Source organism: Kryptolebias marmoratus, linkage group LG13, assembly GCF_001649575.2.
Source record: "Kryptolebias marmoratus isolate JLee-2015 linkage group LG13, ASM164957v2, whole genome shotgun sequence".
Taxonomy (NCBI): domain Eukaryota; kingdom Metazoa; phylum Chordata; class Actinopteri; order Cyprinodontiformes; family Rivulidae; genus Kryptolebias; species Kryptolebias marmoratus.
In genome coordinates this window covers 5,415,004-5,435,998 of record NC_051442.1, presented here as the reverse complement: position 1 = coordinate 5,435,998, position 20,995 = coordinate 5,415,004, and the positions used below count along the sequence as shown (strand labels likewise).

General features: G+C 41.7%; 1 protein-coding gene and 1 long non-coding RNA gene across 3 annotated transcripts; one reads left to right on the top strand and one right to left on the bottom strand.

Annotated features, from left to right (window-relative positions):
* Positions 1-1,515: 1,515 nt before the first annotated feature.
* LOC112450630 lies at positions 1,516-13,266 on the top strand. Of its 2 annotated transcripts, none has more exons than XR_003039299.2 (6): positions 1,516-1,723; positions 7,503-7,551; positions 9,066-9,137; positions 9,409-9,575; positions 9,679-9,805; positions 13,166-13,266. It is a non-coding gene; the product is annotated as an uncharacterized LOC112450630 (long non-coding RNA). The 2 variants fall into 2 exon arrangements; XR_003039302.2 differs by having other exon boundaries at positions 9,668-9,805.
* pou2f3 (POU class 2 homeobox 3) lies at positions 3,664-20,196 on the bottom strand. Its single transcript, XM_017419843.3, has 13 exons — positions 20,004-20,196; positions 19,779-19,835; positions 13,631-13,659; positions 10,895-10,996; positions 9,708-9,813; positions 9,413-9,501; positions 8,162-8,338; positions 7,880-8,021; positions 7,427-7,560; positions 6,239-6,403; positions 4,890-4,932; positions 4,637-4,751; positions 3,664-3,978 (listed from the first exon to the last, which is right to left on the bottom strand). The coding sequence occupies exons 2-13, from the start codon at positions 19,825-19,827 to the stop codon at positions 3,936-3,938; spliced, it is 1,194 nt and encodes a 397-aa protein (XP_017275332.1). The 5' UTR covers positions 19,828-19,835; positions 20,004-20,196; the 3' UTR covers positions 3,664-3,935.
* Positions 20,197-20,995: the final 799 nt, after the last annotated feature.

Genomic DNA, 20,995 nt, shown 5'->3' with positions numbered 1-20,995 from the left:
CAGATTCATGTAAACGTTAAGCAGCGTGTTCATATTTAATCTGAATTTATCCTCCTTTAATCAGAACTCATCAGTATTCTTTAAACAATAAATTAAATTCTGATATATTCTGAGAGCAAATCCCACTCCTGACGTAAATTACTGCTTTTTATGAAGACGTTAAATAAATTCAGGGGTCAAATATTGTCCCTTGAAGCCTGAAATGTGCTGAAATTTGCTCACATCCACAACATGAGTTCATTATGACGTTCTGTTTTTTAAGTCAGAGGAATAAAAGTATGTTTGGGTTTTATTTATTCAGTGGAACATAAACTAATAAAGTGTTTAATCATCAGGTCTGTTTAAATGTGAGGATTTAAAGTTCAGCCTCTTTATGTCATTGATGGGGTGAGTTATATTTGGCTTTGCTTTTGAGCCAAATAAAATGTAAAACGAGCTGACCGGTGCGCAGAATCACGGGAAAAATTTAAAATTTCTTGTTTTTGATTCTTTTTTTCCCCATGAAATGTGGACAGTAAACTTTTGATTACTTCACTTTGAATGCCTACCTCCAACCTACAAACCAAACCTACTTTTTTTTTTATTTTAACCTTTCCACAAAGCGTCTCAGCATCTTCGGCCGGCCGCTCCTTCAGCGACGCCGTCCCGTGGTAATCAATGAACCGAAGAGCCAGCAGATCTAAAAACAGACCCAACGATCGCTAAAATAATTGTAATAATCCAACGATCTTCACATTTTAACTCCTGGGACTTAACCGTGGATGTGGACTCCATGCACCTGAACTGTTCAGGTGGAGGATCAAGATGTAACACCCAGACCTGACCCTGGTCCGGGGGGTTTACTTTAAGCTGGGATGGCTCCAGAACAGAACCACGGTCCCAGTTCTGCTTCTGTCCCACAACAACTGGAGACGCCACGTCCTACAGAGACCTCGCTGCACCACTTCACCGCTTTCCCCAAGTAGTTAAATCAGGAGTGTCCTGCAGGTTTTACTGGTTCCTCTGCTCCGACGCACCTGGTTTGAATCAGTGGCTGATTAACAGGCTTCTGCAGGACATGAAGAGCTGATTTAACCCCTGAATCAGGTGTGTTGGAGCAGAGAAACAGGTAAAACATGTTGGTTAGTGACACTTGAGGACCTTAAGTGTCACTAACAGGTCGAATGTTATTTAGATCATTAATTATCCAACAACAACCAGTTAATTTACCAACAAGTCTATAACTGTGTTTATTCCTCTCATCATGGACAACAAGTCCTGTGAATTTGGAGACATTTGTTCTTTTTTTGCAAAAGTTACCAGGGGGGAACCAAATATTTCAGCCGTCTGAAATAATCGGTTCCCCCTCTAAAACATAGGACAAAAATAATTTACCAACTCGAGCACATTGCTGCCCCCTATATGTCAAGAGGACAAATAACACCTTTTCTGTTTAAATTGCCAACCAGCCACAGTGGCGTGTGTGTTGATCAAATTCACCCGCCACTTCAAATATGTACCCGCATTTGGCCGGTGACGGGTGCTAATTTCCACCCCTGATTGAGGACCAGAGCTGGACACCCCTGATCAATCCCAGCATCTTATGAACGTTAATTAGCTTGTTATTTAACTTATAGTTTGTTTGTTTTTTGCCACCAGAGGGATCCCGTGTACCACAGTGTGAGATCCACGGACCTGAAGGATCGTCCGGCAGATTAATTTGACTTTCCAGGCGCAGCTTCAGGTAAAAACATCCCTTTATTTTGTCAGAAAGCTCCTACTGTAACAATACATAACATAAAGTTTTTGGGGTGTTTATTTTGACAGATAAACTCAATTAAATAAAACATGCGATGGACACTCAAAAAAAAAAAAAAGGAGGTTATTAAACAACAAAGATAAAAAGAAGTGACATTCACGTGAGAAGCTGTCAGGCACTTTTTATGTGTCGAGAAGAAGCAGAAACGACAGAAATGTCCAGAACAGGTTTAAATACTCGCTCAGAAGTTCTCACGTCAAAAAAAAAACAACAAAAAAACAGAAAAGTCTGACGTTTCTTATTTTTCAGGAAAATCTTATTTCCGCCAACATTTTAGATGCAGCTTGTTCCTGAGCGCCACCGAAATACTAAGAAGTGCTCTAATGTTTGTATGCAAATAATCCCCTCCCCAAAGGACAGAACTTCCTCCTAATTGAGAAACGTTTAAAAGAAAATACGAAGCTAATTGGTTTCAGAAAAACAACTTTTTCTTTCTTTTAGTGGAGCGAAAAACAAGATGTCATCAGTGAAAACACTAAGTTCTTTTAGATGAAAACTATTACAGACGGGATAACAACTTCAGCTGGATGCAAGGAGAGTCGCTCATTCAAAATTCGCTCTTTGAAAACATTTCTTTCAGTCTTGACGTCAGACTGACGTGTCTTTGTCGCCTCAGGGAGTTTTCGCACGAGGCAAATGTTTCTTCACGAGTCTGAAAAGTTGTTTCATCTTACAAAAAAGGGGCAACTGAACTTGTTGTTTATTTGAAAGCTTTTGGCTCGGAGGGGATGGTTCTCGATCGGGTCGGAGGTGAGTCGGACTCGAGCAGAGGAGTTCTGGTGTCTGGGAGTCTTCGTGAGGTGGATGGTGGTCCGGAGACGGAGATGGAACGACGGATCTACCGGTCGTGGTCGTGAGATATAGAAGAGTGAGATCCTGGATCTGAACGGCTGAAACGGGCTTGGAGAGGCGCCGCTGCTCCTCTGCATCAACTGAAGTCGGCTGAGGTGGTTCAGGACACCCCGAGGAAGACCCAGACCTGACCAGAGGAACCATGTGTCCTCTCTGGTCTGGTGACCCACCTTGGGTTCCCCCCAGGAGGAACCAGACACGACTGTCTGGGTTTTTTTTTTCCTTCTGGCTCCGTGTCTCTAAGATCTGACCACAAATGAGCAGAAGATGGACGGTTGGATGAATGAAAACTACACCCCAGGTGAACTCTGTGAAGCTGAGCTCTCCCCCCTGAGTGTCCACATGTGAGGTGATTCGGAGTTAAACTGACTGGGGATGGGATTGAAACCTGAAAACTCGTCGTCCATTTATTGTTTCACTTCTTTCACATCTCTCTCCCAACCTTCTTTGTCCAAAATATGACCATTACTGTCCTCAAAAGAGCATCCTTTATTCCTACAATGCAGGTGAGGACAGTAAGAATCTCAGCACTTGTACGTTATATGATTTTATGATAAAAATAAGAACTAAAATGACCAGTTTAAATCAGTCAAAACCAACGTTAGGTAAGCTGATGGTACTCATGAGGTTTTGTCTGGATTTCATGTCAAATTCTTACATATTCTTGTGAATTTTCATCTTATAAACAACTAAAACTAAAGAGAAAATGAACAACCACGTGGATATTGATAACAGCAACAAGAAGGTCTCGTAGCCCAGTTTAAAAATGGCTAAAAAAAACAACAAAAAGCAACATTTAAATAACTCGAGTCTTGAGCTTCTCAAAAATGAGAATTTTCTTTGTCCTTCATCTTTGCATTAGAATAAAAAGTCCTGTGAGCATCAATCAAACGGCTTCAGGCTTCAGGGTTGGCGGTCTTCGCCTCGTGTTCCTTGTGGGTGGGGGGGGGTTCTGTGTCCATTTGGATGGTTTAGCCTATAGGTGTAACCCTTGCTGAAAGACAGGGAGTTACTCGAGTCTTGAGCTTCTCAAAAATGAGAATTTTCTTTGTCCTTCATCTTTGCATTAGAATAAAAAGTCCTGTGAGCATCAATCAAACGGCTTCAGGCTTCAGGGTTGGCGGTCTTCGCCTCGTGTTCCTTGTGGGTGGGGGGGGGGTTCTGTGTCCATTGGATGGTTTAGCCTATAGGTGTAACCCTTGCTGAAAGACAGGGAGTTACTCGACCTTCATTCTTCTCAAATCCAACAATCGTCAACGGCTTCGTGTGACAGAGTTCGTGTTTCTCAGTGATGATACGCGGCGGCGTTCCAAGCACGATACCAAGACCTGGAAAAATCAAAGGACAGACGCAGGATTAACCTTTCAGACAGGAAGACTGTTAAAGAGCGGATCTGAAGGCCATGTTGTTGTGTATCTCTTGTGTTAAATGTGGGGGTGAGTCTAAGTCGATCCGGCGGGCCAGCTGGAGGTCTTTGGGCACGATGGTGACCCTCTTGGCGCTGATGGTGCACATGTCGGCGTCCTCGAAGAGCCCCACCTGGTAAGCCTCGCTGGCCTCCTGCAGAGCCATGACGGCCGAGCTCTGGAAGCGCAGGTCGTCTTAAAGTCCTGGTCCTGGGCGATCTCCCGGACCAGGCGCTGGAAGGGCAGCTCGGTGGATCCAGGCAGTCAAAAATGGGCTTTCTTCGTGACGGGATGAGGAACTCGTCCATCCAATAGGAGCTCAGAGTGGAGCTGCTGCTCCTCCACATTGAGAGGAGCCAGTTGAGGATCGGGCCTTTGATCCGGAAGTTACCGGAGACTCCGGAGAATCCAGAGACCCCGGAGACGGATAGTCTGGGAACGGCTTGGGGTTCCTCGGGACAAGCTGCAGGAAGTTTCAGAGGAACAGGGAGAGACTTCTCTGCTTTCTTTCCTGCCTCTGTGATGGATGGATGAATGGATGAATGTGAATGAAAGGGTGAAAGTGAGGAATGCGTTTTACCCTGGTGTGCTGTAGGACGCTGGGTTGACCTGAGAGGTTAGAGCAACCGAAGCTGAGGATAAACCGTTGGGAGACGGTTCACGACTTGCACTGTTTGGGGAAGAATTTGATGAAACTGGGGAAAAAAAAAAAAAAATCAAAATTAACGGTTAATGTGAAAATTATTCTTTAAAAAAAAAAAAAATAGAATTGCACCTCCTATTACAGTTTTAGTCACAGTGGAGGGATTATTTTAAATATGATAAATCCTTACGTCCACCTGAGGCCAGAGGGCTGTAGGACCTGGAGCTGGAGGCCTGAAACGGCGTCAAGACATGTTAGAGAACCGAAACACGCATTTGGTTTTTTAAACAGGCATTTCGTCACTAAATGTATCTGAAAAATGGGGGGGAAAAAACATTCTATTGGTTTTACTCCCTAAGAGCAGTTTTATAAAAAATATTTCCATAAAAAAAGCCTGAAGCAGGAAGGAGGATGTACAAAAGCACGGCGACTCTAAAGCTAACAGTTTCTGCTCTAATTTACATGCAAACAGACGTATACACCAGATATTTAGGAGAGTACATTAACATTTTAACGGTTTTCAGGTTTGATAATTATAGCCAAAATGTAAAGTCTATAACTAGAACTTCTAATATACTTTTTGGCTCATGTTATATTTGGTAAAGTCATCGACTGAATGAGGGTGGAGGCTTTAAAGGAATGGTTTCCATTTTGATGTCAGGTGTTGTGGAATGGTTTTTAAAAAACTAATATCTTACCTGTTGTAGATAGTGACTCATTGAACGGCCTCAGTTTGGATAAATATGAAGCCCTGACTTAATTGGGACAGCTAGTCCTAGTAGGGGTAAGACACTAAAAACAACTCCAATGTCAAAGATTTCACACACATTTTTGTTATTCTGGCAGACATGTTATGATATTCCTGCAGGAAGTGCCACAGGCTGCACCAGAAGTGCTACATCTGGGAACTGCTGCCGCTGTTTGAGCTCTATGTAAAACACTGATGAACGGCAAAGTGATGGTGACGTAAAGATTTATAATATAATAAATTCACACAAACTGCTTCAAAGTATTTGAGACGGGCATTTTAATACAGTCGCAGTTGGACTAGCCGTTAGCTTGACGGTTTTGTCTTAATTGGACTTTTTCTCCAAACTGAGGACATTCTGATAGCCACACCAGATAATTATTGTTCATAACCATTCCACAGAACCCCACTTCAAAAGTCTTTACGAAGACAGGGCATGTAACTAGTTTCAGACGGTGGAAGACCTCAGCTGCTGCATAAACGGCTGAAAATACGCTTCGAAACTTGTGTAAACTGATTCAAATGTAAGCTGATTTTTCTATTATGACAACTCTAGTGTTGTCAAAACAAATCTGAAAGATTTACCACGGAGTACTGAGTGGAGAAAAGGACTTTTTCTTGCATACCATCAAACCTGAAGCCAACGATGCTGTCCAGAATTTATAGGTGGATGGAAAACAGAAAAACCAAATACCCAAAATAGCAAAAGGAGGTTTGTGTTCCAGTTAGTGGGCTTTGGCTTAATTTTATTATCAAATTTAGGTTGGAGAAGAATGTGTTTGAAGACTGACCATCCTGGAGTTGTAGCTGTGAGATTTGACTGGTAAAGTAACCACTGGACAGTAGATCCTCTTTTCTTTCTGACGACGGTTACAGAACCAAACCCGAACCACCTCCTTCTCCATGGAAAGCTGCTCTGAGATCAGGGTTATCTCCTCCGAATTGGGTTTCGGGTTCTGAAAAAAGCCAAAACACCATTAACGATGACATTAAATATACATTTATTGCTACAAATGAAGAGGCACAGATTTTCTTCATCTTAGCGTATTACACTTTCTTCAACATGGTCCTGAATAAAGTCAAAATAGTTTGCAAAATAGCTATTCTATTCATCTTTCTAACAGTTGTGCCTCTTTGTGTTTAATAATTTACTAATAAAGCACACACTCCTAGATAAAATGGCAATATAAAGCACAGAGGTGCGCAACATGCTAACATTAGCATGCTAACATAACTTTTCTTAGCATGCTAACAATTAGCATTTCTCACTACCCTCCCAATGAAAAGGGTGATAAGAAGCAAAAAAAGGAGCTAATGTTAGCCTGCTAATATGATTTTTCTAAGCATGCTGACACGTTGTGCCTTTTTGTGTTTAATAATTTAGTAATGAAGCCCCAAAGCGTAAATATTTGCCATTTCTTGCTACACTTCCAGATAAACAGGCGATGCAAGCCACAAAGGTGTGCTAAATGCTAACATTAGCATGCTAACACTACTTCTCTAGCATGCTAAAAGTTGCTAATAATGACATAATTAAATTAGCAGTTTTACAAAAATTTAATTAATAAGCTAAATTTATGACTTGGTAAATGAGATTAGATAAAAAATTAAATGTATTTAAAGTTTTCTGTAAGGGGGAGATGAGTTTGGTTTTTTTTTAAACAGAATTTCATTTATAGCATGTTATGCTAACAAAAGTGGGATGAAATTAAAACAAACTTGACCTTAAACTAATTTCACTGATCTATTACAAACTAAAAGATTTCTTTCAACTTTTTCAGAGGCAGGTAATATGTTGACTTGTTTACAAAAGTGAAACCTTAGTGACGAGGAGATGATTTGCGTATGCGGTACCTATTTGTACCACTGCATACCTCAGTAAATGTCTGATGTTACTAAAGTTCATCATAAAATGCATCATTAAATCAGCTCGGTATTTAATGGGCTTCATTGACGGTGGTTACAAAATGACTCCTTACGTCAAGGAAACGCTTCTCCAAAGTCATCTTTATGTTTGTTTCTATGCTTGTTCTCTTTTTTCTTTTGCGCCCGTAGCCCTCCATCAGAGGCGGCAGAGAGGTCGAAGTGCTCATGGAGTCCGAAGGTGAGTTCTCTAAAAGACAAAAACAACAAATTAAATTGAACTCAAACTGTTCAGTGAAAAAAAACAACTATTTTTAACTTTCTGACCAGGTGAAAAGTTTGAATCAATCATAAAATATTAAGATTAGGTCACAACAACATAACACTGTTGTTGTTTTTTAAATTTTGTGTGTACAATTGATCAATTAAAGTCACAAATTTGATGTTTTAAGTAAACCAGTTAGAGATGAATGAACTGTAGACCACATATTGTATAGATACTGTCACACATTAAGCAGGAAATGTCTGCTTTTCTCGATTTGACGGTTGTAGTAATCGTCGACGCGTACCTGCATCACTCAGCCATTTCTCCAGCAAAGGTTTGAGCTTGCACATGTTCTTGAAGCTGAGGTTGAGGGCCTCGAACCGAGATATTGTGGTCTGACTGAAGTCGTTCCCGTACAGTTTTCCCATCGCCAGGCCCACGTCTCCCTGCGATGAGACAAAAAGCAGGAGAGCGACGTCGGCTTAATGAGCTGTTTACACCCATCGGTTCATCAGATATTTAAAATAAAACGTGTTCGTTATCTTGTAGCGAAGACAGACAAGGTGAGATTGTCCCTCTGGGTTACCTGAGTGAAGCCCAGCTTGATGCGTCTTTGCTTGAACGCCTTGGCAAACTGCTCTAGCTCCTCCAGATCGTTGGGTTCCTCCTGCGGGGCCACCGACATGTGTTTGGGCATCTGCAGATGGGACATGTCCATGTGGTTCTCCATGGAGGGTCCCACCAAACCAGCGCGGCTCACAGCCTGGATCAAACAAGCACCACAAAGAGATCTCTCAGAGGTGGAGAAACGGAGCGCGGTTCTGCAGGATTGCGTTCAGAAAACCTTCTAAAGCCTAAGAAGGTTTTCGGCTGAGAGGAGTCGGAGCGTTTCGGCTGAGAGGAGTCGGAGCGTTTCGGCTGAGAGGAGTCGGAGCGTTTCGGCTGAGAGGAGTCGGAGCGTTTCGGCTGAGAGGTCGGAGTTTCGGCTGAGAGGAGTCGGCGTTTCAGCTGAGATGAGTCGGCGTTTCAGCTGAGATGAGTCGGCGTTTCAGCTGAGATGAGTCGGCGTTTCAGCTGAGATGAGTCGGCGTTTCGGCTGAGAGGAGTCGGCGTTTCAGCTGAGAGGAGTCGGCGTTTCGGCTGAGAGGAGTCGGAGCGTTTCGGCTGAGAAGTGTCAGTTTCAGCTGATTATATTATTACTTTTATTCATCGTTCTCTGCCGATATCGAGAGTTTCGTTGTTTCCAGGAACGATGACAATGAAGTTCTTTTCTATTTTATTGTTTTCGTCCAGAAGAGGATTTACTGAAGCTGCTGCTCAGCTGATGTTTGATTTGTCTCATTTAACGCCTGGAAAGGATCTAATTGATCTCCTCTCATTTAAAGCCTTAGAATTCACAGAATATTCTTATTTTTGGTACAGTACCGTTGCCTTGTTCATCCCCATATTTGTTCTTTGTCACTAATTTTTCATTTTCTTGATTTAAAAAGCACAGCTCATACTGATCGGGGTTCGATACCGAGGTGAATAGTTGCTACATTTCATCTGATGTCCTTCGGCAGGTAAAAAAACAACAACACAAAAAGTGGACAAATATAATAACTACAAAAGCTAATAAAGCAGTAGATAATAGACGTCACACACAATCTATCTGGACATATTTAACGAGTGATTTTTTTTGTTTTTAACCAAAGTTAAAGTTTGTTTCTAAAAGTTGAATCAGTTTAGAACAAAATTTAATCCTTTTAGTTTGAGATCTGGTGTTTATTCTGCCCTGGTATTTTAGATTTTATTGTATATATGATGATATTTGGTTCTGTTTTGGGTTGATAGTCACCTGTGGAGTCAGAGCCAGTCCGGACTGATGCTGAAGGAGACCAGGTTGACTCTGGGAGGGAAGGGACAGCAGGTTCGGCTGCAGGAGGGCTGCAAAACAAAACGGCAGGACTTATTTTGGGTCAGAGAGGACAAAAAGCTGCACAGAAGCAGAAGGAGGACAGGTGAGCTGCGATGGGTCAGGGTTGCTTTTAGCTTCCCCGTGTTTAAAACGTTCATGGGTAAACCTCCTCCTCCTCGACCCGTAACATTTCAGTTTCCTTCAAGGACTTGGAGGAAGTCTCCCGAAGCGTCACCTTGGTGGCTGGAGGGACTCTGGGAGAGCAGGAAGGGCGGCGGCGACGACAGGTGAGACGGCGGCATCAGGACCAGCTGCTGCATGGGGTGGAGCAAGGTGAGGTCCTGGAGCGCCGCAAACAAAAACAAAAACAAGTCAGCGATCATCTGCCCCCGTGGAGTTTGAGCCTTCACATTGATCAGATTAAAAAATACTTTACTGATCCCTGATCAGTTTATAAACACTTACAGATTACATGAAACATCTGTTTTTATAAGTAAAAGCTTATTGTTACGATAAAAACATACATTTTGCATGTCTTACTGATTTAATTCTTAAAAAATAGATGGAAAAAACTTACTTTTTGATTAGTTTATCATTTCAGCCTTAATGATTGGCACATTTGTTGGGTTACTTCTGTAAAACTGGACATTTTTATTATTATTATTATTATTAAGTTGAATAAATCAAAGGCCTGTTTGAATTAAAAGACTGAAAACTAGAATAACTTTCTATAACCTATACAGGAATAAAACTGTGTTGTTTAAGTTAATATGAACACAATGGTCAGGTTAAATCCTCTAAATTTCTTGTAAATTTAAGTAAATTGAAGTTAAAATGGAGCCTTTTTCAAACTGCATTCTTTCCAGTGACCAGCAGGGGGCGACCTTCCTGGTCCCAACAATCAGACTCCAGGTCTAAATGATAATCATCCTTTTTTTTTCACTTCCTGATGAACTTGGAAAAGATTTTCCTAACAAGTTTGTTCTTAGTTGCTAGTTTCACGCCTCGCTCGCCACGGCACGATGCTCATTCAGCAAAATATGGCGTCATTTAGGGGAAAAAAAACACGATGAGGAAGGTGTTTTAAGGTAGAGCGACCTTATGGTTGAACTTATTTGTTAGATTTAAGATTAATGTGTTTTTCTTGTCATGTCTTGATGTGAAACAAAAAAGGCAAACTGTTTAAAAAAAAATATAAAAGCACAAAACTTTAAAGCAATGTCCCAAAAACCAGAACGCGCTTTCACTCACACGAGTGAAGTATGTTTAATTTCCACTAAAATGCACTCATTATTATGCTAATATTTGTATATTTTTGCCTCTCTGACAGCAGATCGGTGTAATGATGTGCTGCAAAGAGATTAAAACTGCAAAGGCTTCTGTTTCTCAGGGGGTGGAGAGCTCTGAGAGGCGGATAATTACCCCGCTCAGCTGCCCCCCGTGTGCAGGTGAGCTCTGTGTCAGGTGGCATGTCTTCACTGAGGAGCCCGAATGAGGAGAGTCGTTGGCGTCCTCTGTCTTTATCTGAGAGACACAGAGAAGAAACGATCAGGCCGAGTTTCAGCACCACCACATGGTGACGAAACCAGCTGCGAGGAGGGCGGAGGACGCTCGCTCCTGGACCAGTTTTGGTACAAAGTTGATAGATGCTCAACCCTCCCTCGGGCCAAACCGGTATGCAAATCTGCCTCCCCCTCCTCCCCTCGCCAACCCCTGAAAGCCACTTCCTCAAAGCGCTGAGAGAGAGAAACCTCGACAAAATGTCCCGACGCCTGCGAAAAGACGAGCGATTCTTTTCAAACATTAACATCCGAGAGCGTCGGCGGATTCCCACAAAACGGCCTCCAGCAGGCAAAACTTAAGACGTCTTTTCCAAACGCTTGTCTAACGTTGATTGATCCACATAAATTAAGCTTCTGAGTTTCTGTCACCCTGAGGCTAAATGTTCACAAAACGTGTCCGACTTTCAAGAAACCAAAACAAACTTGAAGTCGTTTTTTATCTTGGTTTAAACTGCAACCTGATACACTTGAATATGAGGCCAATTATTCAAATGACTGAATTACACAGCAGCAGCTTTTTTTGTGCTGAACAAACACAATATAAAAGTCTTATTCTAACTTATGACTGGAAAGACAAAAAGCCCAATAATCAGAGGAAAAAAAAGGAAGAATATTCAGTTAAATAGTTTTAATTTTAGGCTGAAGCTGAAGGTTTTGCACAAGCTGCCGCCTGGTTTTTATGTTTACAACGAAAAATACAAATCATATCACAGCGTGTCGTCGAATTAAACAACAAGGCTGTGTTTTTGTGTCTGTCTCCTCGTGTTTTCGAGGTTCAATCGGGACAAAATGAAGCAAAAACCTTCATTTGCACCTCCATGCAAAAACATCCCTGTGATGAAACGGAACCCGGTTTGTTGGAATTTACTAAAAACTGCTGGAAAAAAATTCCATTTCTTCTCGTAAACTCGGCCACTTGTTTGGACTTCTCCTGTCAGGACTTTCCATCTGCAGTCGGAGGATGTTGCAGAAAAACAAAACAAAACAAAAAAAGCTGAGAAGAAGCTTCGCGCAGAACATCCTGCGGGGTTTTTGGGAGGTAAAACGACCGAACGGGAACTTGGTTTTAGATCCTGGTTTGCTCACAGAGACTCTTTGTCGTCAGGAAATGTAACTTTTAGTTCAGCTTTTTGGCAGCTTCTGCGTGAATTTGGTTTGTTTTAATATGAAACCACCTCAGTACGCTTGGATCGAGGGCAACAAAAACACAATGAGTCAAATTTACCTGGAATTAAAGTACGATGACATGAAACAACTCAAGATTTAGGTGACTAGTTTGTAAATGGACGTGTCATTTTAAAAACTAGTTTTTGTGACATTCTGTCTCCAGATTTCTCCTTCGAACTGAGTTGTTTTAAAATATTTTTAAAATTTTAAATAAAAAAGGACTGTGAGATAAAGTTAGAGAGGACAGACTGAGACGGTTTGGACGTGTGCAGAGGAGGGACAGAAGGATGTTAGAGACAAAGAGGAGACATATGGACACAGTTAGAGAGGACATGGAGGGAGTTGAAGGACAGAGGACAGAGTTGGATGGAGGAGGACGACTCGCTGTGGAGCGAAGAGAAGAAGAAACGATCAAACAGAACCTCCAGTTTTTGCAGAGCAGCCCTGGGTTCTTCAGAACCATAAGAATAAAGTCTAATTTCTGCACAGGAACCCAACAAACTTCATTTCTGATGACGTTAGTGACTTCTGAGCCCGTCCACAGAGCGGGACACATCCAGGCCGACCTTCCCTCCCTTTAGGACGTGTCAGGAATCGTCCCTGCGGACCCCCCACCCCCTCACACCCCCGGACTCGAGCTGCTCAGGCTCCTACCTTCAGGCCGGCGCCACAGAGCGATATGAGCACAAAAAACCCAACCGCCGCCGAGACAGTCCCCCCCCCCGGGGCAAAACAAACCCCTTCCAGACTGAGCTGTCAGCTCCTCTGCAGCAGATTTAACCGTATATATACTGACATAAACACACGGTTCCTTCTGTCCTCATCCTGTTTCCTCTAAATGTTTATATCACATTTTAATGTTTGGAACCGAAGATAAACTCCTTCTTTGTGCCCAATCTGACCCTGAAAGGTGATTCTGATTCTGATTTAAAGGAGCTGAGTCTGTTTTTTTACTGCATTACAGATGAACGGATGAAGTTCTGGAAATAACAGGAACGTCGACGCCCTCCCTGCCCCTTTTTTAATGACGCCGCGGCCTCCTGAGGCGACACGCCCCACTGTTTGAGAACCTCTGTGTTACAAATGCAGATTATGCGTCCGGCGCACAAACGAACCATCTTTTTGGATTTGGTGTTTTCGTTAGTTCTAACGACAAATCAACGTCCCGTCTCTGCGTCTCTGTCCTTCGATTGGACATTTTGTGGTCGGGTTTGTCCCCGGCTGGACGTCCCCCGCCAGGTGAGCCGGTTCCACCCACGGCAACAGGAAACAAACGGGTCGCATGCAAGCGAAGAGGGAAGAGCTGCGCGTTTCGCAGAATCCGCCTGAGTCATCCCGACGGGAACAGAGGCCTCTTTCATGCGGCGCCTGACTCGCGGGAACCGCAGCGCAGGAAGTGACGTCACAGGCGGCGGCAGCGGGTACTCACCTGGCGGCTGAAGTCGACCCCGTTCCGCTCTGAGCGTGGGGAGAGGAGGAGGAGAGAAAAAAACAAAAAGAAAGAGAAATTAAAATTTTAAAACGTGACTCTGCCATTAACTTTAATTCAACTTTTACAGAATAAACTATAATTATATGCTCTTATTTTCAGAGGGGATCTATGAGTTAATTCTTTAAAAATGTTTGTTTTTCATTAAAAAGGGACATTGCAGAATAACAAACATTGATAAATAACATAAAGGAGGCAGATTTCCAGTCATGTCTCTGCTACTGAAGCCTTTAAAACCTTTAAAAATAAAACAAAAACATAAAGAAACTTTTAAAAAAATGAACCAAGTGGAGCAAATAAAATAATCAGGTTAGTGGCGTCTGTTTAAGATGAGGTGTGACTCTTCAAATCCGTATTTACGACCTTTGACCTTTTAATTTAATTAAACAAATTTAAAAATCCTCCTCGAATCACAGAATCAGTTTGTTTTTTTCTCCACCTTCAGCTATAAATAAAATAAAATCCTGTCAGATTCACAGCCTGTTTTATTTGTGGAGTTATTTAGTAAAAATGATCCCTCCAGGAGTTTTTTTCTGACATTTTTCCTCTATCTTTTTTATCTTATTGTCTGTTTTTTCCATCCGTTAGATATTTTGCTGACAGAAGCTGGAACGTTAAACTGGAGTTACATGATCGCCCCGCTCCACGAAAGGCGGGTGAATAAATATGAAAAGCAGGAAACCGACCCAAGTTGCTCCATTTAGAGATGAAATCTTCTTTTATTTGTTTAACTGAGGCCTTGCTTGGAGATCATAAAGCAGTTTTTATTGATTTATTTCAGGGTTTTTATTCGTTTGTGTGTTTGACTCCAGGAGCCGCTTCCAGCTCCAACTTCTTTAAAGACATAAAATCTTATTAACAGCTCAGTTTGTTTTAATATTAAACAAGTTTTAAACAAATCCACTAATAAAAATGTCAACATTTTGCTTTAAATCAAATACTTCTGCAGCTTTCTTCAAAAGTGATATTGATATTTTTCTGAACGACTAAAAACCAGAAAATAAAAGTAATAAGAAAAACATCCCTGAATGCTGATATTTGTTAGTTATTGTAGCTTTTATAATAATCCTAACAGGATAAACAAACTTCAATAAGAGCTCAAAACATCAACAATAATTTGTATTATAGTATAATGTTTAATTATATATCTTTTTTTGTTGTTAAAGACCAGCTCCAAACTTTATTTAATGCAGATAAAAACCCAAAAATGACTATAAACAACATAAATATTTAAATCCTCAGTCCTGTGGTCTGCGGTCAGAACCCTGAATTTGTTTTACATAAACTTCAACGGCCACCTTTTATATTTTGTAGGTCTAAAATCGCTGGAATAAAACACATTTTATCATTGTAGACTTCATTAAAAGCCAACATTTGTGCTTTTTTTTGTCTCAGAATGAAGGAAATAAGTTTATTATTATTAAAGTTTAACAGTTTAAATAACAGTTTCACAGATGTTTTGAGCGTATTGCTTCACAAAAAGAGGTGTTTGTCTTTTATTTTGACAGCTTTCGGTGTATTTTTCCCACCTAAAAACATATTTGAGCCTCGTTTGGAGGTATGTTTTTTAGCGTTTTTAGGATCTGGTCCTTCCTGCTGACTGCTGACAGATCTGCGTTAAAGAAAAAAAATAAAACGCTCGAGTGTTTTTAAGAAGCTGCGTGTGGAGAGACAGATCCCCGGGAGGATGGGACAAAGGTTTGCTGGATAAGCTCACATCATTTGAATGTCAAATTGGGCCTTTTGGGCTGTGTGTGTGTGTGTGAGAGAGAGAGAGCGAGCGAGCCGCGTTGAACAGAATGCAAATACATTTTATAACCCCCCCACCAAACCAAACCCNAAACAGCAGCTTCACAGCCAAGGTTCCAGTATGGAAATGACCAAAAGATGCAAATCGACTCTGACTGCAGGAGGCCTCTCAGCTCTCACACACACACACACACACACACACATTAATTAGGGCGGTTCACGCCGCTGCGAGAACAGAAAAACCGACAAAGAAAAAAAAAGTTTTTTGTCTTTTTTAGGTTTGACTCTGAGATCTGCTGAAACTGGGTTCCATGACTCGAACAGGAGAACCGTGCAGCTCAGAGCTCCGACTTCCTGTTCAGGGCTGAATATGACTCACACACACACACTCTCACACAAACACACACAAAGTCACAATAACAAGCAGGAAACTACACGATTTTCTGTGTTTGTCAACAGAAAGACCCGAAACCAACTGTGCAATATTATTTTTGGTTTCTGTTTCATGGGGACAGCTGTTGGGACAACTGTGTCCAAAACAAACTTGTCCAAGAGGACAACAAAGCTGTTGCATCGTTCAGTATCACATCATATAGAGGTGTATCCTGCAGCACAGCATTGGACCGTACTCCAGTAAAGTACTGTATTCTATCTGCATGGTATCGTATCGTATCGTTATTAGGACTCGTATCGTATCGAATCATATTGTTTTGCTATGAAGACTCGTATATCGCGTTGTATCGTATCGTATCGTGTTGTATCATATCGTGTCACATTATATTGTTTTGTTATTAGGACTGTTGCTGTAAACGTATCGGCTTGTTTGCACATCGCGCTGCTTCTTATCTTGACCAGGACATCCTTGTAAAGAGACTAATAATCTCAATGGATTTATTTTCTGGTAAAATAAAGGTTTTTAAAAAATGATATATTGTATTGTAGTTCACAGTATTTTATTGTTTTTGTATGATAATGTAGTATATCAGAGTACTGTGCTGTATTTACATTACATCGTATCAAACTGTATCATAGTGTATCGTAGTTTAAAATACTTTATTGTATTTGTATCGTATTAGAATCATAATGTAGTATATCAGAGTACATACAAAATACATTATATTGTTTTGTTTGGTATCATTTGTGTAAAATGTTGTTTATCACATCATATAGTACTGTAATGAATCTGCTTCATATCATATAGTATTTGTACCATAATACAGAGTATCATATAGTTCTGGATTGAATCATATCAGTGAGTATGTTGTATCCTGTTGTCATGTGTTTGTGTTGTTTTTGTATTTTATCAGTTTTTCTGTTTTTTCTTTAAGGTTTTGGACTTCTAGTGAAACAAAAAGCTCCAGAATGAGTCCCAGCTGGGCTACTTTATCTTTTAAAATAGGTTTTAGCACATTTTAGTAAGATGAGTATAAATAAAAGCATTTATAAAAGTCTGAGGCACAAAGTGAAACAAAGAACGTCTGAGTTTAAATCGACGGTGAAACAGACGTGTCTTCATCGATGGTTTCTGCAGAAGTAAAATCAGAACCATCAAGGTTTTCAAAGGAATCCTACAGATATTTCCATTTTTCACCATCAGCTTTTAACTGTCTCTCCACACATTCAAAACCTCCTTACAGAGTAGCTACTAAGTCAGGTGACATTTGTTTAAAATTTGACTTAAAATATTTGATCTATATTAATCTGCCTCACTGATTTGTTGCCTGTCCTGTTTTCTTAACGTCTCTCTGCTTATTGAAACACAAATGACCGCGGCTGAAGGTCAGGTTTTAGTCTAACCTCCGTATTAAACTTAAAACAACAAGGCAAAGAAGACAGAATCACACTTTCTGCTCTTTTAAGACGACAAAACCACACAAATTTCAGTCCTATGAAGGTCAAACGAGTCTCAAATGTTTCAGATTTGACACAAGATTTATTTTCTCCTTGTTGTATTTTACACTTGACTTACTTTGTCTTTAATATCCATAAACTTCAATATTAGAGGTTCGCTCAGATTACAAAGTTTCACTCAGGAATTCAAGGATTTATTCCTCAAGTTGTGATCAAACTGACTGGACAGTTAAGAAAATACAAATCATTTGATATTAAACAGACTCTTTATCTGTTTGTCACCAGAAAATGAGCAATAAAAAGACTTTTCTGCTTCTTTAAAATGTTGCCAAAATAGATATCATCAGCGTCAAAATGACCAAAACCAGTAAGAACTCAAGTATATATATATATATGTATATATATATATATAATCTACTTCTAACATTGCATTTTTAAACATTTTAAGCAGAACTAACAGCAGAAATTATCCATCTAATTATGGTTTTAGTAAACACATTTCAGGACATTCGAATTATTATGAAATGTTTTGATCAGTTTGGAAAAGAAACCATTTCCGAACATTTCAACTTTTAGGTGTTTTTAACTTTATATTTATATTTTCTTTAGCGGCTCAGTGAACGGTTTCGTGTTCTCGTTGTAAAACTATGAAATCAACCATAAAACAGGTTATTCTGACCCTAAACAGTCGTTACAGTTTGACAGATGTTACTCTAATTTGTCTCCAGGTGCAGTTCTGAAACGCGGGTCCGCACTCAATGTAAACAAAGCACTTCTCTCCAAACCTTCGCCTCTTCACCGTCAGTATGAGACAAATATTGTTCGGATTTCGCTTCTGAATCCTTCGCGACGTCACGTTGAGCAGCTTTAAAGCCTCAAATAAAACCTCCTGGATTCAGAAAGCCGCTTTAAACTAATTTTGGAGTTCCGACGGGCTGGTTTGTGATGGTAAATGGCGGCGAGGGAGGGAGGAAGTAGAGCAAAACGGTGGATTGGGATGTTCATTGAACTACAGTGGTGTCGAAAAGTTTCCTTTTTGTTAAAGTGGATGGAGTATTTTATCTAATGAATCAGACAAATAATGACCAATTAGATTTTCAAACAGCCAATAAAGATTGAAATGATTTAATCTGAAGCAGCAGCTCAGCAGTTTGGAGGATGGTTTAAGTTTAAAGCCCCCCGGCGACGCTTGTATTAAACACAAGAACAGCTTTAGGGTTTTAAGCAGCGTTCGTCTCGTCGCCCCCAGCCGGGAGTTTAACCTCCACAGACGGAGCAGGTGCAGGCCCGAGATCCACCTGAGATAAACGCTTCCGTTGCCTCCGAGCGGCGGGAACTCACCTGAACCGCGCGGGGCGGGAAAAAAAAACAAATAAAAAAAAGGCTTTGTTTTGGTTCAGCGTCTCAGAAACACGAGGAAACTATGCTTGTCGGAGCCGAAAATTCGGGAATTTAACGGAAAATTGCGAGATGCGCTCAGAGTGCGTGTTGGGAGCGACTCTCGGCTACTACCACGCCAGATTTCACCTCGGTTTCTGCAAAAACTGACGACGACTTGGCTGCGACGGCCATGTCGAAATGGACTCAATCGAAAAAAAGCATACGTCCAACGACTTCCTGAGCGTTTCAATGAAACCCATCCAGCGGGTCGTGAGATATTTTGCTAACAGACGAACGGCGTTGGCTCCCAGCAGCCGACGCTGAGGTTTTAAGGAGATGTCCTCGAGGCATATGTCGTGAGTGACTCTCATCTAAACTCTTGGCTCAGAATCTGTAGAACTGACTGAGCCGCGGCCGATTTTTGAGTCTTTTAGGGCAAGTTGGCTGTGGCAGCCATCTTGAATCAGGTGCAAACGTTAAACAGCTGGAGACGCGACATCCGCAGGTGGTTTCCTGAAAGCATCGTTGAGCTATAAGGTATTTTGCTAACAGAGTCAGTCAGTCAGTCAGTAATGAACAAAAACATTTGAGCTAGTTGCCAGGTCAGAGTCACGAGTCTCTCCTCTCGTTTGGGAACCTGCTGGTCTGTACTGGTAAAAAGTTTTTCGCAGAACCGCTCACTTCTCTCATGCGACCATTGTTCAAATAAAAGTTCCACTTTTTTTCTTTTGTTGTTTTCTGCTGCTGGTTCCTGGTTTTTTGCGTTGCGGCTGCCTGACGTCCTCAGCCTCCGGGCAGCCTGAGCCGCTCAGAAAACAGCCTCGGGAGGTGTGTGTGTGTGTGTGTGTGTGTAGGGTGACCCAGAACCCACAACCAAACCGTCTCGCACACACACACCAAGGCTTAAAAAAAAACCCCCACACACAGAAATCACCTCGTTTCATCTGCTTCTTTTGTTGCTCTGGCTCTTAAACACGAGAGTGACTGTTGGAGTTTGTCTGCGCCGGATTAAAACACGGCAGGCTTCCTCAGAAAGTCCAGAGAAAACAGAGTTCACCCTGTCACAATGTGCCCCGTGAAAGGGTGAAACGAACACAAACGTCCTTACCTGTCTGCTCTGCTGAAGCCTCCGGCTGCTCCGCCACGTCTGAGCTCATCTTAATATCTGTAATGATAAATATAGCTGATTTTCCTACAGGATTGTAACTTTACCGGGACGGCGAAGCGCTCGGGCCACCCAGGAAAATGATCTTGAGTTTATTCTAATGCGCCCCTGCCCCTCCAAAACCGCCGCTCAGGCCCTGGACCGAACCCTGACCTGTAGGAGACTCACCTCAGGTGGAGCTGGTTTTACTCTCTCTGCTCCTGCTTCTTCTTTCCTTCTTTTCCTTTTCTTTTCTATTCAGGAGGAAGCAAGTGTCGGGATGAAAAGGTTTGGAAATCCACGGCGGCTCGTGAGCATTTTCCTAAGTGGAGAAGCGTTCACCTCTGCAGTGCACCCTGCGCCGCCTGATAAGCTGATTTGCATGTGTCTCTCTGTGTGTCCTATCCAGCTTCAGAGCGTTTGCATAAAACAACAATAGGGTTACTGCGAATATACAGCCTCCGTGTGTGTGTGTGTGTGTGTGTGTGAGTGTGTGTGTGTGAGTGTGTGCATGAAAAAGGAAAAAAAAAGGCAGAATGGAGTCATCCTCATGGATACTTTGGATAACAAGATGATGTTTGTATTATTCCTGCCAACTGAGATAGCTCAGTGTGTGTGTGTGTGTGTGTGTGTGTGTGTGTGTGTGTGTGTGTGTGTGCATGTGTGTGTGAGATGCTGGAGAGCAAGTCGTCTCTATAAACTTGTCGATCCTGATTTTCATACAACCCTGTTCCAAAAAAAGAAAAAAGAAAAAGAAGAGGAGGAAGAAGAAGAAAGCTGGACACGACACGTAAATTAGAAGCAGTCAGGGAGAAACCTCCACCGAGGTCCATCCGATCCGGATCCTAATCCAGATCCTAATCTGGATCCTGATCTGGATCAGAACCAGAATTTACCCCCAACATTTCCTGAACATTTCACCCAGATCTGTTCTTTATTTTTTTTTACCTGATCGGACCAACAACCCAGCAGACACAACTGGAAACAGAAGGGTCACATGTAGGAGCAAAGAGGTCACCTGTGACCTTTGACCTTTGACCCCATAAACCTTGAAATCAAGGCATCGTCTCTGACCCACGAGGTGTCCAGCTGTGGAGTTTGACATTCCTACATCCCACTGCTGCAGAGTCAGAGCACCAGGTCAGCTGTGATGTTGACCTTTGATCTCATGACTGTGAATT

Bases quoted from the DNA above. Each gene is read 5' to 3' on its own strand.
- pou2f3 (XM_017419843.3), bottom strand. From the start codon at position 19,827: ATGAGCTCAGACGTGGCGGAGCAGCCGGAGGCTTCAGCAGAGCAGACA. The intron at 9,814-10,894 runs GTAATTATCCGC...GCGGCGCTCCAG, and splicing joins ACGGGGGGCAGCTGAGCGGG to GACCTCACCTTGCTCCACCC. The intron at 3,979-4,636 runs GTAAAACGCATT...TGATTTTTCCAG, and splicing joins GCGTCCTACAGCACACCAGG to GTCTTGGTATCGTGCTTGGA.